Source organism: Bubalus bubalis, chromosome 3, assembly GCF_019923935.1.
Source record: "Bubalus bubalis isolate 160015118507 breed Murrah chromosome 3, NDDB_SH_1, whole genome shotgun sequence".
NCBI lineage: Eukaryota > Metazoa > Chordata > Mammalia > Artiodactyla > Bovidae > Bubalus > Bubalus bubalis.
In genome coordinates, this window is record NC_059159.1 from 86231508 (window position 1) to 86256020 (window position 24513).

At 37.1% G+C, this 24513-nt stretch overlaps 1 protein-coding gene across 5 annotated transcripts in view; it reads right to left on the reverse strand.

Annotated features, from left to right (window-relative positions):
- Positions 1-24513, reverse strand: part of FOCAD (focadhesin) — a 301517-nt gene that overhangs the window by 118389 nt on the left and 158615 nt on the right. For all 5 annotated transcript variants that reach the window (XM_044939795.2, XM_044939797.2, XM_044939796.2 and 2 more), the window contains 3 exons: positions 8910-9044; positions 5375-5425; positions 4583-4666 (listed from right to left, as the gene is read on the reverse strand). In XM_044939795.2, coding sequence (XP_044795730.1) covers positions 4583-4666; positions 5375-5425; positions 8910-9044 — 270 coding nt within the window. The remainder of the gene's footprint in view (positions 1-4582; positions 4667-5374; positions 5426-8909; positions 9045-24513) is intronic.

The window sequence follows — 24513 nt, forward strand, 5'->3', positions numbered from 1 at the left end:
AGTGGATGCAGCAATGAACAAGAAATCTTTCTTTAGTAAATTTAAAGAAAGGTATACTTACAAAAGTAGTTGAACTATATTCCACAAAAGTAACCATGTGGATATTATCCACTGTGAAGGTGAAAGTCGCTCAGTCGTGTCTGACTCTTTGCAACCTCATGGACTATAGAATCCATGGAATTCTCCAGGCCAGAATACTGCAGTGGGCAGCTATTACCTTCTCCAAATCTTCCCAAACCAGGGATCGAACCCAGGTCTCCTTCAATGCAGGTAGATTCTTTACTGAGCCACCAGGGAAGCCCAATTATCCACTGTATCTACTTTTTTTATTTTTTAAAAATATGTATTTAGTTGGCTGCATTGGGTCTTAGTTGTGGCACTGGGAATCTACGTTGTGTCATGCGGGATCTTTCATTGTGGCTCACAGACTTTCTAGTTGTGGCACATGGGCTTAAGTTGCTCTGTGGCATGTGGGATCTTAGTTTCTCCTACATTGCAAGGTGGATTCATAACCACTGGACTACCATGGAAGTCCCCATTGTATCTTTTTAACATTTTTTTTCTACTTGAAATTCACAGAATGTTTTGCTAACAGATTATTTCACAAGTTTCCATAAATAGAAAAAGAGACTGTGGGAACACTTTCACTGGAAAGGTATACAAGTAGCCTTCAGTTTTGTGAGTAAGCCAATTGCCCGTGGTGCAGAGTGAGTGAACTTGATAACAAGAAGGAATCTTAGATCTTACAACTAGAAAAGTCCCTACCTGGAGAGACTTCTGAAACAGTTCAAAGTGTGCTTTCAGAGAAAGGGAATCAGTTTCACATTACTGCCATCATCCACAACACAGAGGCAGGAGCTGACTGGTTGCATCCTTTGCCTATGGGGACTTGTTTGGAATATGAACATATTGACCATTCTGGGGGCTTTTAGTCCTTCAAACAATCAAACTGAAAATCAGTAATGAATAAAAAGAAGAATGGATGGTGCATGGCTTTGGAAGTAATGATTTCTTCACATGGAGGAAGGTCCTCTATATCAGAAGCTGGGGCTTGGAGGGAGGTAGACTCTGTTAAACCATTAAGTCCTCTCACCTTAATCCCAGTTGAGAGAATGATTCCCTGGTGGCTCAGTCAGTAAAGAATCCACCTACAATACAAGAGACCAGGTTCGACTCTTGGATTGGAAAGATCCCCGGGAGAAGGAAATGGCAACCCACTCCAGTATTCTTGCCTGGGAAATCCCGTGGACAGAGGAGCCTGGTGGGTTACAGTCCATGGGGTCACAAAGAGTTGGACGTGACTAAGTGACTTAACCACCAAACTACCACCAGTGAACCAGATACCTGTAGAAGTGAGTCATATCCCAGAAGGGGGTTAGGGCAGGAAAAAAAGGCTGAAAAAGCAGGGCTAAAATAAGTCTTAGAGATTTCCTTTACAGACCTTCAGGCTCTGCTGGTGAAAACCCAAGCATATATATAAACCCAACTCTAAATCACTACTCTTTACATTGGAAGATATAAAGAGCTATTTATGGTTATTCAAGGATCTGAGGATATAGGAGTGAGGTTAAGAAAGTAATATTTGACTGAGTATAGCACTTAACTAAGTATTAACTCTAACAAACATAATCAGAAACTGAACATAACCCTCAAGTAAGATAAAATACAGGGCTTCCCTGGTGGCTCAGCAGTAAAGAATCTGCCTACAATGGAGGAGACATGGGCTCGATCCCTGGGTCAGGAAGATCCCCTGGAGAAGGGAATGGCAACCCACTCCAGTGTTCTTGTCTGGGAAATCCCATGGACAGAGGAGCCTGGCAGGCTACTGTCCTGGGGGTCACAGAATAGTTGAACACGACTTAGCAACTAAACCGCCACAGAATAAAATATAAACATATCAACATTTAAAGAGGTGGAGACTAAATAGTAAAGAGTATATGGCAGTTATTTAATAAAAGCTATTATGCCAGCTGGAATATTTCAGTAATAATAGCTAAAAATAAGGCAATCATTATGTTGTGATCTAAGTTAGAAAATGCTTATTTAAAATAATAATAACAAAAAAGTATCTTTCTAGAAACTGTAGCTAACCTATTGGTAAGAGTCTGTAAATCAAATATACATGTAACTTTTTCCTTTGTCTTTCTTTTTTTTAAGAAGCTATGGGTATTGCTGATCACCATAGTGCAGTCTGAAATCCCATCTTTTTAAATGTTATGAGTCAAAGAACAAATCTTTTCTTAAGACTTCCTGTTTGTGATAACTGCATGACAAGCTGGCTGATCTGTCTTTGAGTTCTCAGTAACACGGGAAATCCTGCCTTGTGATGGATTTGGTTTTACAAGAGCCTATCATCAGTCCCTTCAATTCAATTCAATAAACAGAAGCTTGCCTGGTTCCTACTGGCATCTAATTGTTGAATAAACTCAATCCAGAAGAAACAATCAACCCATTTTAAAATGCTTGAGGATCCCAAGAAATTCATAACAAAATTTCTTGCCATTTCACCCCTAGAATGGATTCTGGGTCATGTTACACATAACTTTTTCTAACACAATGTCTTCCTCACTTTCTAATGGCATTCAATAAACATTTGTAGGGACCTCTTTGGTGGTCCGGTGGTTAAGCATTGCCTTTCAGTGCAGGGGTTCAGGGTTTGATCCCTGGTTGGGGAGATCAAATTGCCAACAGCCGCTGGATCATGGAAAAAGCAAGAGAGTTCCAGAAAAATATCTATTTCTGCTTTATTGACTATGCCAAAGCCTTTGACTGTGTGGATCACAATAAACTGTGGAAAATTCTGAAAGAGATGGGAATACCAGACCACCTGACCTGCCTCTTGAGAAACCTATATGCAGGTCAGGAAGCAACAGTTAGAACTGGACATGGAACAACAGACTGGTTCCAAATAGGAAAAGGAGTACGTCAAGGCTGTATATTGTCACCTGGCTTATTTAACTTATATGCAGAGTACGTCATGAGAAATTCTGGGCTGGAAGAAGCACAAGCTGGAAATCAAGATTGCCGGGAGAAATATCAATAACCTCAGATATGCAGATGATACTACCCTTATGGCAGAAAGTGAAGAAGAACTAAAGAGCCTCTTGATGAAAGTCAAAGAGGAGAGTGAAAAAGTTGGCTTAAATTTAGCTCAACATTCAGAAAACGAAAATCATGGCCTCTGGTCCCATCACTGCATGGCAAATAGATGGGGAAACAGTGGAAACAGTGGCTGACTTTATTTTTCTGGGCTCCAAAATCACTGCAGATGATGACTGCAGCCATAGAATTAAAAGATGCTTACTCCCTGGAAGGAAAGTTATGACCAACATAGATAGTATATTAAAAAGCAGAGACATTACTTTGCCAACAAAGGTCCATCTAGACAAGGCTATGGTTTTTCCAGTGGTCATGAATGGATGTGAGGGTTGGACTGTGAAGAAAGCCGAGTGCCGAAGATTTGATGCTTTTAAACTGTGGTGTTGGAGAAGACTCTTGAGAGTCCCTTGGACTGCAAGGAGATCCAACCAGTCCATCCTAAAGGAGATCAGTCCTGGTATTCATTGGTAGGACTGATTTTGAAGCTGAAACTCCAATACTTTGGCCACCTGATGTGAAGAGCTCACTCATTTGAAAAGACCATGATGCTGGGAAAGATTGAGGGCAGGAGGAGAAGGGGACAACAGATGATGAGATGGTTGGATGGCATCACCGACTCAATGGACATGGTTTGGGAGGATTCCTGGAGTTGGTGATGGACAGGGAGGCCTGGTGTGCTGCGGTTCATGGGGTGGCAAAGAGTCGGACATGACTGAGAGACTGAACTGAACTGAACTGAGGAGTTAGGACAAAACATAAAACAGAAGAAATATTGTAAAAAATTCAATAAAGACTTTAAAAATGGTCCACATTAAAAAAAAAAAACTTTAAAAAATAAAATAAACATTTGTATGTTTTTGAATTAGCAGTAACACTAAACATGAAACCATACACTTTACTCCTTAATATTACCTGAGAATTGAAAGCTGGTTATATTAGGTAGATGTTATAAAAGGTTGGTTGTTTTTAGTCTAAAAACTGAGAAAATATCATATAATGTGTTAACACTTAAAAGAGAGTGATACCTTCTTCACCCAGTTCTCCAGGACTATCATTTCAAAACAAATAAATAGCAGATTGTTTTCACAAGGCATCTCAAGTCTCCATCACAAATAAAGATCTTTGGGTGCCCAGGTGATAGAAAACCATACTCTGTGTAGTCTGGGTTTGGGTAAAGTGGTTCCAGAGTGACAGAGATCTGCTTTGGGCACAGGAATACAGTCATACAACTGGTCACCTTATGGAGACTACATTTTGCTCCATACATGTCTTCCATTTGCTTCAAAGAGATTTAAATTCACTATCTGTGACGTCTAAGACCTCTATAATCTATAACAGATAAAACAAATAGTGAATATAAATTCTTATCTTTTAAGCACAATATATCTACAGTTACAGGTAAGACTCTTTTCCATAGAGGGATACAAATAAAGCTATACACCCAGGAGAAAAGAGACAGCAGTGAGAAAGCAGAAAGCTCTACCTCTTCAGGCAGATGAAGAATCGTGTGGTCCCCGGCACCAAAGTGTGACAGAGATTTATAGGCAGCATTTGCGACAACTGGGTCCTAGTAAAATAAACAAAAGAAATGGCATATATTAAATATCAACTCTGGAGGAAGAAAAAAAATTTTCCCTCACCAACCTTAATGTTCTATAGTCAGTGCTTTGGAAATGGTATTCACGCCTCACTTAGTATGTCCCAATTAAAAGTAGAGAGTAAACAGCATTGGGCAGACACATAAGAAGCACCAAGTATTTATCCTCGTTGGGACATTAAACATAAAAATATGATTCTTCTCTGATTCTTCAGCTACTTCACCGGGAAAGTTGATCTTTTGGAATCTAAGCTTTTTCACTCGTGAGTTGGGTACAATATCACCGACATTTTTTTCTCCATATTTCTTGATTGGAAATGACATTAAAAAATGGAGTGGGCTTTTTATTCATTTGATGTCCTTATTGGTGGGAAAGGGGCAAAGCAGGAAAGAGAAAGGACCATTAAAAATGAGAGACAATGGCAATAGTCCCTCTTCATATCCATCAGCATCACAAAGTATTAAGTGCATTTTATGGTGAAAATGCATTAACTGGCATAAATTAAGAATAATTTTAAAAATCTAAACTTGTAGTCATAATTTTTAAATCAAAAATTTAAAATTTTTATCCTATTCTTATAGTTCTTTATAACACAGTTCTATAATTCTTATAATATTCTTGTATTACAATTCCTACCCCAGCTTGGTTCTGTTTCTCTGACACCCTTCTGATAGTACCTTGTTTTGAGTATGGTTCCAGAGGAAGCTGAGGACTTGAACTTTAAAATTCTGAAAAATCAACAAACAACAGAATAAATTCTAAGACAAAGATAAAATTGACAGTAATCAATCTAAAGCAGCAAATGTCAAAAGTAAATCACTTTCAAAATTATACCACTTGTAACGAACTTAATCTGTACTTACTTATCATTCATAAAATGAAAACACTCAGATTCATCATCCAAACATATGGATATGTTAAATAAGGTGAGACTTTTAGATTATTAAATTTCACTTCACTTTTCACTTTCACTTTTCCCCCAACCATTTCTTACTGACCTCTCAAATCTCAGTACAAATGTTAGATTACTCTCTTCTTTCAGGCCACTATTCCTAATCCCCTACCCAGACGAGAGTTCTCCCTTTTCCAAGCAGCCATATGGCACCTGGCACAGTTTAGCATTTAATGTGATTATCTGGGTATGTGGTTAACTCTCTCCTAGCTTGTATAATCATTAAAGGGCTATCTGTCTTTCTCATTTCAAAGGCTGGTATATAAAGAATATAAAGCCCACTCCCTCAAATGACAAATATTTAATAAATAAGTGAGCATAAAAAGCCATTTATCTTCCGGCACTTAATGTCTCCTTCATTTTAGCCACATCTAACTTCTTGTCCTGATAGATCATATGAGGTTCTTTTATACCTCCTTGACTTTGCATATTCTCTTCAAAACTTCAATGGAAAGCAATCTTTAGTAATTCTTCATGATCCTAGTCCAACAGCACCAACTAAATAAGGTTTCTTTAGTGTCCTCCTAAGATGCTGGTCACGTCCACCACCATACTCTCCTAACCCTTTGAATGCACTCAACAAATGCTATTGTAATTATTATTGCTTATGTCTATGTCCTTTACCAACTTTTGAGCTTTCAAAGGCAGGGACTGACAATGTGGTATAATGGAGCTAGAAAGTGCTGGGTTTAGAAAACAGCTTTCACTTAGAAACTGAAGTATTGGCTCAGTTATTTGTCTTGCATGTAGCAGATACTCAGTAAATATTTGTTTAATGAATGAGTCAACCTCTCAAAACCTCAGATTCTCTTGTTATAATATGAAAAATACTTTCTTATCAGATATTAGAAGTAATACTTTGACATAAAGTAACTAGTGCTGGGACTATAACTACTTAAAATAGTATCTATTATTATTTATTAGTATCTCTAAGGCCTAGTACAGCTTTAATAAATATATCCTGAGTCAAAGAATGAATGTATCCAGCACTTTAAAAAGCAAATCAGAAAACACATTAATTGAAACATGGACTCTATTTTCAACAAGCTTATATTTTAATGGAGATAATATTTGTGTACATGTACCTGAAGTAAATATAAAATAGAAATAAAAGTTCTTAAGACAGTATAGATAAAGAACTTAAGGAATAACAGACTCCTGCTTGAAGAAAAAGTCTCAACAGATGGGATAACTTAAACTGATTCTTTATTTCCTAAAATAGACTTTAAAATTAGAGATGAAAAAGAAAGTAATTCAAGACAGAAAGAACAACATGAACAAAGGAAAAAAAAAAAATAGAAAAATTTGGAAACAGAGAAGGAAACTACAAGTGGTTTGGTTTCCCTGGAGTGTGGGAGGCAGAAAAATAGAGTGAGGTCCAATTCTAAAAGACCTTTGGCTCCGTATAAGGCAACTGGACTTCATTTTTAGGTAAAAAAAATGCATTTGAGGTGAGGTGACATGGGATAGCAATAACCTAAGAAATGCTTTGGGAAAATTACATTTAATTCAGGCTTACATGCCAACAAATTCTAAGCAATTAACAGAAAAAAAAAAAGTACTTACACACAGGAAAAGAGAGGGGGAAGGAGAAAGAGAAGGAAAGATAAAGTGGGAAAGGTGGGAAAAAAGGAAGGGACAGAGTGAGTCAGAATGACGGATGGAGAGGGGCTTTCTCTACATTTCTCCCCTTCTGCTCCAGGTGGGCTCTGGTCACTGAAGGAATCTCCCTTACTAGGAGAAAACTGATGGATAGAACATCCCAAAGCTGCTATTTGAACAACAGGGGAATCCTAATATGATTACAAGCATGAAGATAAACCAAAATAAAATGTCAGTGGAAAAGAATGAAAATTTGAAGGGAAAAAAACACAGTCCAAAAGACAACTTATACCAATGTAAGCAAACATAAAAAACCAACACACAAATCACTTCACACTTTAATCTGTAATAAAATCTGAAAAACTCAAAGTACAGGCAGCACAAAGGTACATGAGTTCAGCTCTTGAAGACAGAAAATAAATATATACAACACAACATACAAAGTCCTTATTTTGGTTTTTAGTCTGAGCTCCTTATCAGTAGCCTGGCAGACTTTCTGACATCATAAAGGTATGTACCCGTGAATGGCAGTCATAAAAAAAAAACTGTTGGTGAATTATATAATCTAGGAGTCTGATTCTTTTTTTAATACCCCCAAATAAAAGCCCAAATGTGAGAATAAACCCACAATATCCTGTACTGCTTCATTCATTCATTCAATAACTAGTTTCTGAATACATATTATGTACCATGCTAGATATTGTGTCCTTGGTGAGGACAAATTTGATTTTACTCACTGTGTAGCATTTAGAATGATTAGAGCAAGTATTATCTTACACTCCTGTCTTATCATGTGATCTAAAACAAGTAAGGGGCTATTCCTGGAATCTTATGGAGTTTATCAAACTCTGTGAAGCACTAAATCAAAGTAAAAGTTTACCAAGACTTCAAGTGAAAATTAATTGAAGCTCTTTGAAAGAAAAGTAAAAAACATGAGCTTAAATGAGGTTATAGCTACAAAAGTGGAGATATAAATGAATCTGCCACCCTCTCATTTCATTCAAAGAAGAGAAAATAAAGAAAATGTTAAACAGAAGCGCATGAATCTTTTAGCAAAATGTCTTCCACCAAGTAGTTCATTACAATGCCAAATACTGACTAGTTCATAAAATTATTTTCCTTTCCTAGGACAGTTTGATTTTACAGTCATCTTCATGGAAGAATATACACGAAGAGCGAAGATGTATATTGAAAATGTAAACTATTAATAACACACAAAAAATAAAATCTCTATGCCCAAGCTAGAAGCAAAGCACAAATAACACTATGTCTACACTACTGGGAAAGTCTGCCCTGCCTTACTAAATCCTTTATAATACTTCCTAGAATTTTAAACACCAACAAGACACATTTAAACTGTTGGTCTCACAAATTGTATTATTTTAAAAACATACTGGCTTTTAATAATCTTGACTATACTTTCATAATGAAACTTGGCATCCTTCATGTAAGTAAGTCTTAAAGACAGAGGACTGATAAGGGTGGATATCCATCTATTCCTAGGAGTCCATAAAGATATCATCATGTTCGCAGAACTAAAAGCGCTAAAGGATTTTTGGCAAACACGAAATTACAAATAATTTTTTCCCAAAAGTCATGGTAAAGCACACATTTCCCCAATGTGGAAACAGACAATTTGTTGAGATCCAAACACATACCTCATACTCAGCTGTATTGACTGTTAAGGAAGGAACCAGAGAAAACAGTTCACTGAGGGTCTTCAAAATGAGAGGCCTCGTGTCACAACTCAGCTTTGGGGAGAGAGCATTCCAAGTGGAGCGAATACAAACCACCTGTGAAGCAAACACAAAAGTCAATACCTAACAAAATCTCAGCTCATCTGAAGCCATTAGTAAAGGGTACTGTCTTTTATTATGAGGAAGCTTAAGAATAAGAACTCTTAGAAGATAGGATTTGATAAGTTATCACCTCTCAGAAGAAATTATATAAACTAACATAAACTGTTGTTGAAGAAGATCCAGCCTGCCTCCCACAACTGCTTTTTTATAGCTTTATTTTGGTTAACCAAAGAAATAAAACTCTCTCTCTCTCTCATGCATGAATATACAGATTAGCTACACAGATTAACACCAGATTAGCTACAAACATTGCTGAATAGCCATTCTCCGAAAACAAAGACAGGTAAGATAACGCTAGTACATTTCTAAATCCAAGTATTCACAATTTTTTATAGTTTTCCATCTTGCTGAAACTATATTACCACTCAGAAAATTGAGATGTTAGTAAATACAAATAAAACACTCTCAAATCATCTTACAAATTTCTAAATGAGGTAAGTGAATTATTTTGTTATTTAAAATAGTAACTTAAAACTTTGTTTTAAAAGTCATTTCAGATTTTAAGAGGCTGTTAAATGATAAAAATTAAACTAATAAATGTCATTTCTAGCTTGATCCAATTTCCTTAAACCAAGTATTCTTAGGCCATTTCAAGATCTGATTTATGGATGTTCAAATATCTTCTTAAGTTCAATTCCAACTACAACAGATGATTTCTTCACTTACAGATATTTTACTAAAACTTTAAAACTCAGGCAGGAAGAGTGACAACACACATCAATTAGAGTTGGACAAGGATTAATCTTTCTAAAACACTACAATCTTTTATCTTAAGCTTCAATTAACATACACAATTTATTTTCATATACTAACATAAACTGGGTTTCCCAGGTAGCTCAGTGGTAAAGAATCTGCCTGCCAATCAATGCAGGAGACGCAGGCTGGATTCCTGGGTGAGGAATATCCTCTGGAGTAGGAAATGGCAATGCACTCTAGTATTCTTACCTGGGTAAATCCCATGAACAGAGGAGCCTGGCAGCCTGCAGTCCATGGGATCGCAAGGAGTTGGACATGACTGAGTGACTGAGCACACACACTAACTCAAATTATTTAGGAAACACTATATAAGGTAAGTGAATAATATATACTTAAGGACACAGATTAAGGAAAGACTCAAATATAGCAGAAAGTATTTCAGAAAACTTGGATTCGGTGCTTTTGCTCTTATTTTCCACTTTCCATGAAAGAGCAGAAAAATGCTCTTTGACTTGGGATCCACTACAAATTTGGATTCCACCATCACTAAGGGTTTTACTATCTGTCAGGAATGACATTAGGCACATTTATACAAATATTACAAAACAGCAATATTTGAAATTAAAAAAAAAAAACAACAACAAAACAATCCTTTAAAAGCTACCAACTCAACATAGAGTATATACCCAGAGTAGTATACAGCACTAAGAGGAATAATAAAATATAATCTAACCTTCAAAGAATTTACCACCTTATCGGAAAGAAAGAGAAATGTACATAACTCTAAATTATTGGAAAACAAAAGGTACATGATAAGATTTTGAAATATTTCCAACAGAAAATAGGCTTAGGAGGAATCCAGGTAGGAAAGCTATGTCAGTGAGTGGGAATCATCAGAGTGTCAAGAGGCAGAAAGTCTAGAGATAGGACTTGAAGATGGAATGGAAAGAAATCAGGCAGACCTTTCACAAGGAAGTGGAAAGCATAAGCCAAAACACAAATAAAGCTAGTTGTAGGCATGCATGAGTCCTGGTGAAGAAAGGCTGGTGTAGATCAAAGAGCACCTAGAATAGCAAAGCAGTTTGGATCAGAATCAAAAGGAAAAGGAAGCCTCCAGAGATTTCTGAGTTGGGCAATAAACTAAATTCCAAGGTTATTTTTGAAAGATTCTTCTGATAGTCTATAGTCAAACTCAAAGCTGTCATGAACTTCTCTAATTCTTATTTCTCCCTAGTCCTTCACATAAAGAGCCTCAAAAGTTTTCCAAAAAGCAAACGCTCAATATAATGATTATCCATGCCTTCTCCTTATTTTAAATGCCTATTTAATTCCAACCTTCTTTGTTTCAAGACCAAGTTCACATCTCAATTCTACAATTAACTTTTCTCTTACAATTCAGGCCTTATTTTATCCCTTTCTTTCCTCTAACTTCCAGCACTTAAAACTCTATACTTTTCAACTTAGCATTTAATTATATACTGCCTAGTATTGTTCACTATTTTCATGAATATAAATTGTCTTCTCAACTAGATATTGAGCTCCATGAAGACAATGACCACATCTTCTAGTTCTCACTCCCTGCTCATCTAGCACACTAATAATTATATCAGATTACCAGTAGTTATCAACTACTGATGATACTGGAACCTGAGAAATAGTAAATCTGAGATAGAAAAGGAAAGCATTAAAAGGTCTTGGACAATGAATTGGAAATTAAGATGATTTGGGCCTAGAGACCTGGGTGAATAAAAAGCAACTTAATAAAATGGAGGGGAAGCTGGAAGGAGCATCTTTGCAGGAAATGGGGGGATGGATATGTTTTACTGGAGTTCATGGAAAGACATCCAGAGAGAAATATTCTGCAGGCATTAGGGAAAAACTCAGATGTAAGGCTGGCTAATGACAGTTTCGTCATTTAAACATTTGTATATATCAAAATCCAGGAAGAAGTATAGTCTCATACATGTTCTGATGCACTTTGCAGATCAACAAAAAAGATGCCTGGCCACCAATTATGGAAGTACAAAAAGGGGCCTTGTTTTTTCCATAGTGGTGAATGGGGAGTGAGGCGACATCTTCCAAGTATTTTCAAAGGTTTACACATTTTAAAAGTCTTGTAAAGTTTAAAAATAAAATAAAATTAAAAAGAAAAAGTCTTTTTCCTAAAAAGTTTGGAAACGAATGCCTGAAATAGTACTCTATACACAGACAATGAGAAGACATTCTAGCATCTCAACAGTGAATTGTGCCTTAATTGTAAGCAAGGTATACCTGCCAGGAATTATCAGTAAATCTAGGCTTGCCCATACACAATCAGGAGCAGGGAAGTCTTTAATAAAGAATGCTGCTTTCTCTGACCTTCCCAACACTGGGCCTTTCTTGACTAGATCTTAGAGATCGTCTGACCCTGAGGGCTCCTTGGATTCAACCTATTACCACCTTGCTATGTCCATCTCCTAGAACCTTATGGATTTCATCCACCAGCCTTATGATCTGTCATAATATATCAGATGAGCCAAGTTCATGGTCCTGGTCCCAACGGGCTTGTTTTACCTTAACAATTCATTACCCAATGACTTGTCTATTTTCAAAATACAGATTGACTTCAGGCTCCAACACATAATGGGTGACACTTGAAATGACTGATAAAGAACATTTTTTACATACTCTTGAGCTGAAATGGAAAAATTGAGAGTAGGGGTAATTAGCCAGGGCCAGAAATAAAGAGGAAAATACCTGCACTATGGTACTAAAAGGAGGTTGTCAGTTTCCGTAACCTAATAGCTTGAGTTTAAATGCACACATGGAAAGAGGAGATCCTGCCTTTAGCCTATATCAGGTAGGGAGTTGGAACGGAGACCTCCACATAAAGCCAGCATGAAGGGCTGTACCCTTAGTGTAATGGTTGGACTAGAAACCACTGAGCTGAGAAATTAACATGAAAAATGGCAGTGAGGTGGGGGCTCCTGGATCACTCTTGGAAAGCACTCCCATAATACATAATCCAAATGATTTGCACAGAAAAATAAAATAAGCCCCTCTAAAAATAAGTTTATAGCTTTATTCATTATAATATGATTAATTAACACCAAAGGCAAACAATTGTCAGAGCTAAATGGTAGAAAATACACGCTATCTACAAAGGAGTAAATTAGAATAACAACAAACTTGTCAAAATTAACAAGACCAAATGATCATGAAATAAGATCTTAAAAGTGCTGAGGAAACTATCAGCCTACAATACTAAACCCACAATTCAACAGTAATGTTAAAACAAGCAAAAACAAAACAGAACGAGAAATACCTAGGTATTATATTATGCAGATATGGCATATGAATATTTACAAACAAACGACTCAGAATATCTTGCTTAGTTTGTCTATGAGATTCTGGAGAATTCATTCCGAGTGCTAACATTATGCACATTTTGTTGCCATTTCTGTTTCTTGGGGAGAATGACACTTTTCCATGTTATTCTTCCATAAGAACCTTAGCAACACTAAACAGCACAGATTAAGGAGACCCAGTGCAGCATGATATACTGGAAAGAGCTCATGACTGCAGTTATAAAGCCCAGGTTCTCCTATTTGGTAGTTGTGGGACTACGGCAAAGTCATTAATCTCCTTCAATCTGTTTCCGCAGCTGCAAAACAGAAATACTACTACTAACATCCGCTCCATGTACAGCACAAGGTTAATAGTAAAGGCAATACTGAGGCAACTGTATGCAAACACGCTTTATACACTGTAAAAGAAAGATATTGATGGAAAAATAATGAATCATAAAAGAATCAGGGTCTTTGCTTCAATTCTTGTGCCGTAAGAATGCATTTGTTCCTTTGCAGAGGCAATAGATGCCTATTACTCTAATTTTACCTCCAAAAGCTATTTCTAGCAATTCCAAAGAACAGCCTACTCCTTTTGTCCTGATGTTTTACTTCAGCAGAGGGAAAGCTTTATAAAAACCTTTAGGCTATGAAAACTGCCTTATTTGCCCTTTTCATAATGAAGGTAAAAGAAACTGCCTTCACAATTAAGAGGACTCGAGTCATCATCATGCAGTGAAACCCTCTTAAGCTAATTCAGCCCACACAATTCATAAAACAGGACACTTCTGTTACCAAAATACAATAACAGGGGCTAAGAGAGAGTTTAAGGAGCCACAATCAATGGAGCAGAAACAATGGGAAAAATAACATTCTTTCTAAGCCTAATAACATGGGGTTAAAGGTTATAAGTATTAAAAAATGACTAGCACAGGTTTATTTAAGCAACTTCACAGTCTTTTAATGTCTGAGTCCAGGGTATTATCAAAGCAGTGTTGTAGAAAACAATAGGAATAAATATTGAGTTGCCTTTTTAAAAGTCTCTTATAATGTAAAGGGACAGTATTTCTGATGATTAGAGTTGCTCAACTTCTATCCTGTTGTGGCAAGTAATGGAAAGACCTATATCTAAATCCCAAATTGTGGCATAGTAAATAAAAAATAAGTGTGCTTGATGGGATAAAACGACTTTCATACTAACAATCCCTAACATCACTATACCATTTCCAAAGAAGGCAAGACCGAGGTCTTCAGATTGTTCCATATTTCTGAAAAATTGGCAGTTTGCAGTACAGACTTATATATATATAAGTAGATTATATATGATATATATAATTCTTATATCTGCATAGAAGAGGCTGGAACTGTAGAAGTGATTCAAGTACAAACAAGTATTTATTAATACTAAACAGACTGATCTAGATATCAAGTCACCCAAAAGATTCACTATGCAGTGGCCCAAGATTTTAGGTTTCTCTTTTATTTCCCCTCGTGAGCAGCTGCAGCATCCCCGAGACACCTCCCTATAGGGAACAGTATCTTCCAATGCAAACTCCATTGATTTCTCTGCAGGAACAGAAAGAAATGACACAAAGAGCTCCCTGCAGGGACGTTCACTTTTCAGTTTTGCTAGATTCTGTCTGAACTAATTATCTATTTCATGTCGGACATTCTTCTGGCATGAACTACCAAATTCACAGTAAGATTGTGTCAGAAATATTCTTTGACAAGAAAATGATTAGTGCTTTATTCCTCACAAATAACCAGAGGGAATTTTTCAAAAAGGCCAGTTCCTTCCCCTGTTCAGATAAGTGGAATTTAGACTTCAAGGTAAAAAAGAAAAATAATAGAAATTCAATCAAAATAGCTTAAAAAAAATTATAAATGATCCTCCTCCTTTCTTAAATCTTTAAAAATCCCACAGTTTTTTGACAGACTTCCCAAATATAAAATTCTAATTAAAATTACTTTAACCTTCAGTTAATGTCAGGGTGCTTTAAAGGGTCCCTGGAGTATCCCAAAGAGAAATTCTAAACTAACTGGGTTCACTTGGTGAGTTAAATGACATGGGAATCAATGTCAAGAGTGCTAAATCTCCTTACTATCAAATGGGTCAATATTATTAATACAGGTATAAAAATTATATGGAATTCCTAAAAACCTGCTATTTCCTGATAGAATGTTATCAGTCATAATTCTAGTTAGCATAATGATGTTTCTTTGTCAATTGCATTGTAGTCAGATGTTTAACTGTGCCCTTCTAAATATTTTGTCATTCATAGACAGATAACCTGATGCCTCATCTTTAGGAAGATTTATAGGAAGGGTTTTTTGAAAAATACAGGTTTTTTGTAATTGTCATAACCACTGACCTGGGTGAAACTGATGGCTTTATAAAACTGTTAATTACACAGGTTGAGTAAACTGATGGATATGGTTATAATTTTTCAGTTTTGTCTAAAATTAAAAAAAAAAAAACCCAACTGCTTAGAAGTTGTTTAGCAGATAAAAATATATGGCTATATAATAACTACATAATCAATAAACATACCCCAGGAAAACAATACTGCACAAAGCTGAAAAAATTCTGAAGTAATTAAAGTGAAAGTGAAGTCGCTCAGTCGTGTCCGACCCTCAGTGACCCCATGGACTGCAGCCTATCAGGCTCCTCCGTCCATGGGATTTTCCAGGCAAGAGTACTGGAGTGGGGTGCCATTGCCTAAATTCAGGTGTAACCAAAGAGTTTCCTGTAGAGTCTCAAAGAAAATACTAGCCGGTGACATCATAAGAGTTTAGATTGAACAAGTTACAACATGGATGAAGCTTTAAAACGCCAGGCTAACTATGGAGAACAGTGGAGATCCCTTGAAAAATTAAGAATAAAACTACCATATGACCCAGCTACTGGGCATATACCCTGAGGAAATCAGAGTTCAAAAAGATACAAGTATGCCAGTGATCATTGCAGCACTATTTACAATAGCCAGGACGTGAGGCACCCCAGATGCCCATCAACAGATGAATGGATAAAGATGTGGAGGATACACGCATATATCTATGTATATGGAGAATAACTGCTTTACAATGTTGTGTTGGTTTCTGCCACACCACAGTGCAAGTTAGTCCTAATTGTGCCTGTGTGTGTGTTCTCTCCCTCTTGAGCTTCCTTCTCCCCTCCCATCCCACTCTAAGTTGTCACGGAGCCAGGCTGGGCTCCCTGTATTATATAGCAGATAGATATATGTATATATAGCAGATATATATAATGAAATATTATTCAGCCATAAAAAGGAATGAATCTGAGTCAGTTCTAGTGAGGTAGATGAACCTAGAGCCTGTTACACAGAATGAAGTCAGTCAGAAAGAGAACAATATCCCATATAATGCATATATATGAAATCTAGAAAAATAGTACTGATGAACCTATTTGCAGGGAAGGAATGGAGATGCAGATGTAGAGAACAGACTGTGAACACAGTCGGGGAAGAAGAGGGTGGGATGAACTGAGAAAGTGGCACTGACATATGTGCGCTATCATGGGTAAAACAGCCAGCTAGTGGGCAGCTGCTATATAACACAGGGAGCCCGGCCTGGCTCCGTGACAGCTTAGAGTGGGATGGGAGGGGAGAGGGAGGCTCACAAGGGAGAGAATACACACACACACACACACACACAATTAGGACTGATTCGCACTGTGGTATGGCAGAAACCAACACAACATTGTAAAGCAATTATCCTCCAATTAAAAACACACACACACACACACACCAGGTTGTGTGAAAGAAGCCAGTCACAAAATACAACACATTATATGACTCCATTTATACAAAATGGAAAACAGGCAAATTTAGAGAGACCAAAAGTAAATTATTGATTGTATAGGGTTGGGGGCAGGGGAGGGATAGAGGCATTGTGTGATGATAGCTAGGGGATACAGAGCTTCTTTTGGGAGTGATGAAAATATTCTAAACTTGAAAGTCATGATGGTTGCAAAACTGTCAATATATTAAAAATCATCAAAGTATAAACTGTAAATGAGTGAACTGTAGTATTTGTGAATTTTATCTCATTAAATCTTTTTATTAAAAAAAAAAAAAGATTTCAGATTTAGTGTGGACCTGTTTGACACCAGGGAAACAGATATTTTGGTATCAGAGACCTCTAAGCTGTAACCTTACCTGTGCCACTAATTAGCTAAATGATCTTAGGTTTTCCTCGTCTGCAAAATGAAGGGTTGTGCTTGTACTAGGACTCTCTGGAGAAATAAAACCAACAAAAAAGGAAAGAAAGGAGGGAAGGAAGAAAGATAAATAAAGATAGGGAGATGGATAGACAAAAAGATTTATTAGAGGAATTGTCTCAAGCAGTTTTGGAGGTCAAGAAGTCCCACAGTCTGCAAGCTGGAGAACCAGGAAAGCAAGTGATGCAAATCAGTTCAAGTTCAAAGACGTGAGAACCAAGTGGCTGCAGTGTAAGTCACAGTGTCTGCAGGTGCAAGAACCAGGAGCTCCAAAGTTCGGGGGCAAGAGAAGAAGGATGCCCCGTATCAAGAAGAGAATTGACCCTTCCTTTGGTTTTTGTTCCATTCCAGCCATCATTGGATTAGTGGCTGACACCACACTGTTAAGGGCAGATCTTGTTTCTAAGCCTAGGATTCAAATGCTAACCACTGTCAGAAATGCCCTCACAGACACACCCAGAAATTATGTTTTACCCACTATCTGGGCATTTTGTAGGCCTCTCAAGTTGGCATAGAAAATGTACTATCACAGTATAAAAAAATTGAAAACGAAATATTCATCAATAAAAGATTGGGCAACATATGAAAATGCAATATACAATGAAATACTATGTAAGTGTAAAAAAATGTATATACACATTGCCGGGAAAAAAGTACACACTATATTAAGATGAAAAAATCAGCTTATAATACATAGTATGCTCAATAAAGGGTGTTCCCCAGTGGCTCAGACAGTAAAGTATCTGCCTGCAATGTGGGAGACCCAGGGTCAATCCCTGGGTCAGGAAGATCACCTGGAGAAGGGAATGGCAACCCACTCCAGTATAGTTGCCTGGAAAATTCCAGGGACAGAGGAACCTGGTGGGCTGCCATCTATGGGATCACACAGAGTTGGACACGACTGAGCGACTTAGCAGCAGCAGCTAGTTTCTGGAAGCTGCCAGTATTCCGTGGGTCATGATTCCTTCCTCACACCATCACACCACCTTTTATTCTGTTTCAGTTGTCACATCACATTCTCTCTTTACGGTAGTTAAATCTGTCTCCTTCTTAAAGGCACACTTGTGATTACATTTAGAGTACCACACAGATACGGTATGGACCTAACAGAAGCAGAAGATATTAAGAAGAGTTGGTGAGAATACACAGAGGAACGGTACAAAAAAGATCTTCACAATCCATAACCACGATGGTGTGACCACTCACCTAGAGCCAGACATCCTGCAATGTGAAGTCAAGTGGGCCTTAGGAAGCATCACTACAAACAAAGCTAGTGGAGGTGATGGAATTCCTGTTGACCTATTTCAAATCCTAAAAGATGATGCTGTGAAAGTGCTGCACTCAATATGCCAGCAAATTTGGAAAACTCAGCAGTGGCCACAGGACTGGAAAAGGTCCGTTTTCATTCCAATCCCAAAGAAAGGCAATGCCAAAGAATGCTCAAACTACTGCACAATTGCATTCATCTCACACGCTAGTAAAGTAATGCTCAAAATTCTCTAAGCCAGGCTTCAGCAATACGTGAACTTTGAACTTCCTGATGTTCAAGCTGGACTTAGAAAAGGCAGAGGAACCAGAGATCAAATTGCCAACATCCACTGGATCATCAAAAAAGCAACACAGTTCCAGAAAAACATCTATTTCTGCTTTATTGACTATGCCAAAGCCTTTGACTGTGTGGATCACAATAAACTGTGGAAAATTCTAAAAGAGATGGGAATCCCAGACCACCTGACCTAACTCTTGAGAAACCTATATGCAGGTCAGGAAGCAACAGTTAGAACCGGACATGGAACAACAGACTGCTTCCAAATAGGAAAAGGAGTACGTCAAGGCTGTATATTGTCACCCTGCTTATTTAACTTATATGCAGAGTACACCATGAGAAACGCTGGGCTGGATAAAGCACAAGCTGGAATCAAGATTGCTAGGAGAAATATCAATAACCTCAGATATGCAGATGACACCACCCTTATGGCAGAAAGTGAAGAACTAAAGAGCCTCTTGATGAAACTGAAAGAGGAGAGTGAAAAAGTTGGCTTAAAGCTCAACATTCAAAAAACTAAGATCATAGCATCAAGTCCCATCACTTCATGGCAAATAGATGGAGAAAGAGTGGAAACAGTGGCTGACTTTATTTTTGGGGGCTCTAAAATCACTGCAGATGGTGATTGCAGCCATGAAATTGAAAGACGCTACTCCTTGGGAGACAAGTTATGACCAACCCAGACAGCATATTAAAAAGCAGAGACATTACTTTGCCAACAAAGGTCCTTCTAGTCAAGGCTATGGTTTTTCCAGTAGTCATGTATGGATGTGAGAGCTGGACTATAAAGAAAGCTGACCTGTGGCGGATTCATTTTGATATTTGGCAAAACTAATACAATTATGTAAAGTTTAAAAATAAAATAAAATAAAATAAAAATAAAAATAAAGAAAGCTGAGTGCTGAAGAATTGATGCTTTTGAACTACGGTGTTGGAGAAGACTCTTGAGAGTCCCTTGGACTGCAAGGAGATCCAACCAGTCCATCCTAAAGGAAATCAGTCCTGAGTGTTCATTGGAAGGACCAATGTTGAAGCTGAAACTCCAATGCTTTGGCCTCCTCATGTGAAGAGCTGACTCATTTGAAGGGACCCTGATGCTGGGGAAGATTGAGGGCAGGAGGAGAAGGGGACAGAGGATGAGATGGCTGGATGGCATTACTGACTCAATGGACATGAGTTTGGGTAAACTCTGGGAGTTGGTGATAGGTAGGGAGGCCTGGCGTGCTGCAGTCCATGGGGTCACAAAGAGTCGGACATGACTGAGTGACTGAAATGAACTGAACTGAACAGATAGTCCAGGATAATCTACACATCTCAAGATCTTTAACGTCATCATGTACACAAAATCCTCCTTATTATATAGGGTAACATTCATAGGTTCCAGAGATTAGGACCTGGATATCTTTGAGGGTCATTATTCAGCCTACAGGAATGATTTTAAAATGCTTTCATAGTGGTAGTTGATGTACAGCTTTATGAATCTACCAAAAAATCACCAAACTGTGAACTTTAAAAGAGTGAACTTTATGATATGTGAATTATATCTCAGTAAAACTGTCACTTTCTTAAAAAGACACAGTCGTCAGAAAAAATATAGCTATTACACAGCTCCAAAAATAAGAGGCAAACAATTTGTGTGTAGTTGTGCTCAGGCATACCATAAAGGAATGAAGAAAATTCCATAAAGTCAAGGTTAATAGTGCTTCAGATAAATCTTTCAACAACCCATATATGGAATCAGCATGTCTAGTAAAATGACATAACCACATATACATATATGCATATAACTGTACACATATAAATGTAAATATATATTAAATGACACAACTACATATTTGTATATATGTGTATGTATGTATACATTTTATAAATGTATTTAATACATATGCATAAACTGCAACAGACTGTTATATTCTAACACAGGAGAGATGATGGTACAACCAGTTTACTGTGGAACTCCCATTTTTCCTTTAGGATACCTGGCTACTCTGGGTGACATGTGACCATCTGATGGAAATACAAGTAAAGAAACCATCCATCCGTATATTAAATGTTACGAGAGCTTAATTTTACTCTCTTTTTTGAGATAAACGATAAATAAGAAATATTCTAATATCTTCTTCCCATACCTCATGGCTGGACTTATACACAAAACATTTTAGAGACTGTTGCTCTTGACAATGCTCGCAAACATCACTGAATACCAGAGTCACTGAGGAACTCATTAAAAAATAGAGAGCTTGGGCTTCATCTCTAAAGGATTCTGATTTTGTAGTGCAAGTTATCCACAGAATTTTGAAGACCACACTAGACATCACTGCCATTCTTTTTTTTTTAATTTTATTTTATTTTTAAACTTTACAAAATTGTATTAGTTTTGCCAAATATCAAAATGAATCCGCCACAGGTATACTCAATGAAGTCCATAATGTGGACAGAGTAGTTGAGCCAAACAAGTGAAAGTGAAGGAAATTCACTTTCACTGAAGCTATAAGTGTAACATGATGAAACAAAGTCAACAATACTCTTTTGTTTGACCTGTTTTCAACAATTTCAGATCAAAGTCATACAACCCTGTGAATCACTGAAGCAAGTTAATTGTTCAAACAACCACTTACGTAAGTAGAGGCAGTGTGCCATGGCCCTGAAGCAAAAGGAATGGTACCTCTGAGAATATCTTACTCATTACTGTTGAATTAGAATCTAGAGCAACAGGTTTCATTATGCTACTATGAGAAGATCTAAGCCCAGCTTTTAATAAAGCTCAAAAACCTAACAACAGGGCCTACATGGGTATGAAGTCATTTAAATCATGAAAGATAAGTAATATATACTGAAAACATGAGAAGAGCATTAGAACAACATCGAATTAATAGTACAGTCCATAGACTTGAACAAATCCTTTTCTGGTCAACTTTGCAAAGTCTTTCAAACTTAAAACTAAAGAATCTATGGAGAGGGAGGGGGGAGGAGGGTTCAGGATGGGGAACACATGTATACCTGTGGCGGATTCATTTTGATGTTTGGCAAAACTAATACAATTATGTAAAATTTAAAAATAAAATTTTAAAAAATAAATAAATAAAGAATCTTAAAACAAAATGTATATACTATCTCCTTAAATATGACTTCTGGATTTGGAAGCATGGACTCTGTGAGAGAGGGAGAGGGTGGGAAGATTTGGGAGAATGGCATTGAAACATGTAAAATATCATGTATGAAACGAGTTGCCAGTCCAGGTTTGAAGCATGATACTGGATGCTTGGGACTGGTGCACTGGGACGACCCAGAGGGATGGAATGAGGAGGGAGGAGGGAGGAGGGTTCAGGATGGGGAACACATGTATACCTGTGGCGGATTCATTTTGATATTTGGCAAAACTAATACAGTTATGTAAAGTTTAAAAATAAAATTAAATTAAAAAAAAAAAGAGGCATTCCAGGTAATTCTGTACCTATATAAATATTTACCAAAAGTTTACTGACTTAATTCCCAATACTTCCCAAGCCTTTCACTAACACATGATTTTAGTCATCTAATCAAAGTGAAGTCTAACCTGGAAATGTTAGTGTTTCTGGAAATGAGTCTCTTAGTGATATTTTATCTTGGGAAATGAGGAGGTAAGATCAACACATTTAATGGATAACCAACAAAGACCTACAGCATAGCACACAGAACTCTGCTCAGTGTTATGTGGCAGCCTGGATGGGAGGGGAGTTGGAGGGAGAATGGATACATGTATGGCTGAGTCTCTTCGCTGTTCACCTGAAACTTCACAACATTGCTGACTGGCTATACCCCAATACAAAATAAAAAGATTTTTTTTAAAAAAAGGTCAACACATTTATGTAGCATGGAGATGAGTTTAATTACCACAGGTAACAATGACATTTTTTATAAAAGTTTAATTCTAGGTTCACATGGGTATATGATGAATAAGTTTTTAAAAATTCTAGGTCACTTAAGGGTATATGTGAATTTCTTAGAAGGTACCAAAATAATGTTTTCCATCACGTCTCAAAATCCATAAAGCCTTTCAAACATGTAATGCCATTTAATCTACAACCCTCCTTCAGAGACCCCCTTTCTACATCCTATGTCTCCATTTACCCCCAGAAAAACCCAACCCTGTATAAGCTTAAACGATATATTTTATTCACAGGAATGGCAGAATGGCACACAATTAGCATCCTTTTAGTCATGTCATTATTTCTAGCTCAGTGGCATTTATTCAGATGAGCACAATTTGCAACCACTGAGCCCCGCTCTTCTGATGTTAACTGGCATCATTAAAACCCTCCTAGTGTCCAGTTCATTTGATCTTTTAAAGAATACCCTAGGTTTGTGACTGAGCCGGAAACTCACGGCTGGATACCCTGAACAGCGTTCATGTTTGGTCACAGACTACTCACATGAGTTAATAATCCTTAGAGAGCAAATTCCACTTTAAGAGGGAAATCTTTTCATACAAAAAAATTTTAAATACAAAATAAAACGGAATTAAGCGGAAATGGAATTAAAATAATGAATAGGAGGGAGAAGGGGTTCCTAAATGTCATAACTTAGAAAGCTGAGATTGTAAAATGTTCAGAGTGAAGTATCTAAAAGATCACACCAAATCTAGGTATGGTAAAGGTCAGACAGAGGAGAGAAGATGGGATCATAAGCGCAAAATCAGGAAATGATAAAATGCCAAGACTTCAAATTTAAAATTTTCTCTAAGTTTGATTTAGTGTTTGACTTTGCATAATCTACAAATACTGTCTATAAAAAAAAAATGACCAATTAACTAATTATTGAAAGCTGAAGTCTTTTCTATTTAAACAGGAAATGTCAGTATTTGAATTTTCCCACACATTTCACACATGTGTTCAATAGTATTCCATTATACAACTTACTACAGTCAGTTAAAATTTTATTTTGAAAATGAAAAACCATATTTAAAATCTACTTACAGTGTGACAAAGTAAATGTTATACTATCCACGCATGTTTAATAAAAGGCAAGTTCCTGCTGTCCCTTTATAGTTAAAAATAAGGCCAAACTACAACTTTCAACTGTAAAGAGTCATTGTGTAGTACATAAAAAGCTCAGCGTGGAAATAGATTCAACAAATGTACAAAAAAGCGTTTTCATGCCCAGGAAGAACTGAAGGCATCAAAAAACATGCCCCAACTACAAATAACATAGAGCTCAGTTCAAAAAGACAAGCAAATTCCTTGCCTAATGCATAGCAAATTAAACTTAATCAACTCCTCTGCAAGGTCGAACAGGCAATCCACCTTTAAATGTCCCCACAAACAAAACGTAAGAACAACAAAAGAGGTTCCAGAGAATAAGTAATAAATACTGAATCCACAGTAGGTGACAGAACCCTTACTGTACACAGCTGAGGAAAATCTGCCATGGAACAATGTATCACATTTCCATATTAAATTATATTTACCACGCTGAAAAATGCTTAAACAAAATGCAGGATTTCTATTGGCCATTTTAATACCACATTGACTCCTTAAAACTTCCAAACCCAATCCCGTTGAAAACCTGAGTCCCATTGAAAATCGTTCCCACCCCATGGAGCCCTGAAGGAGCAAC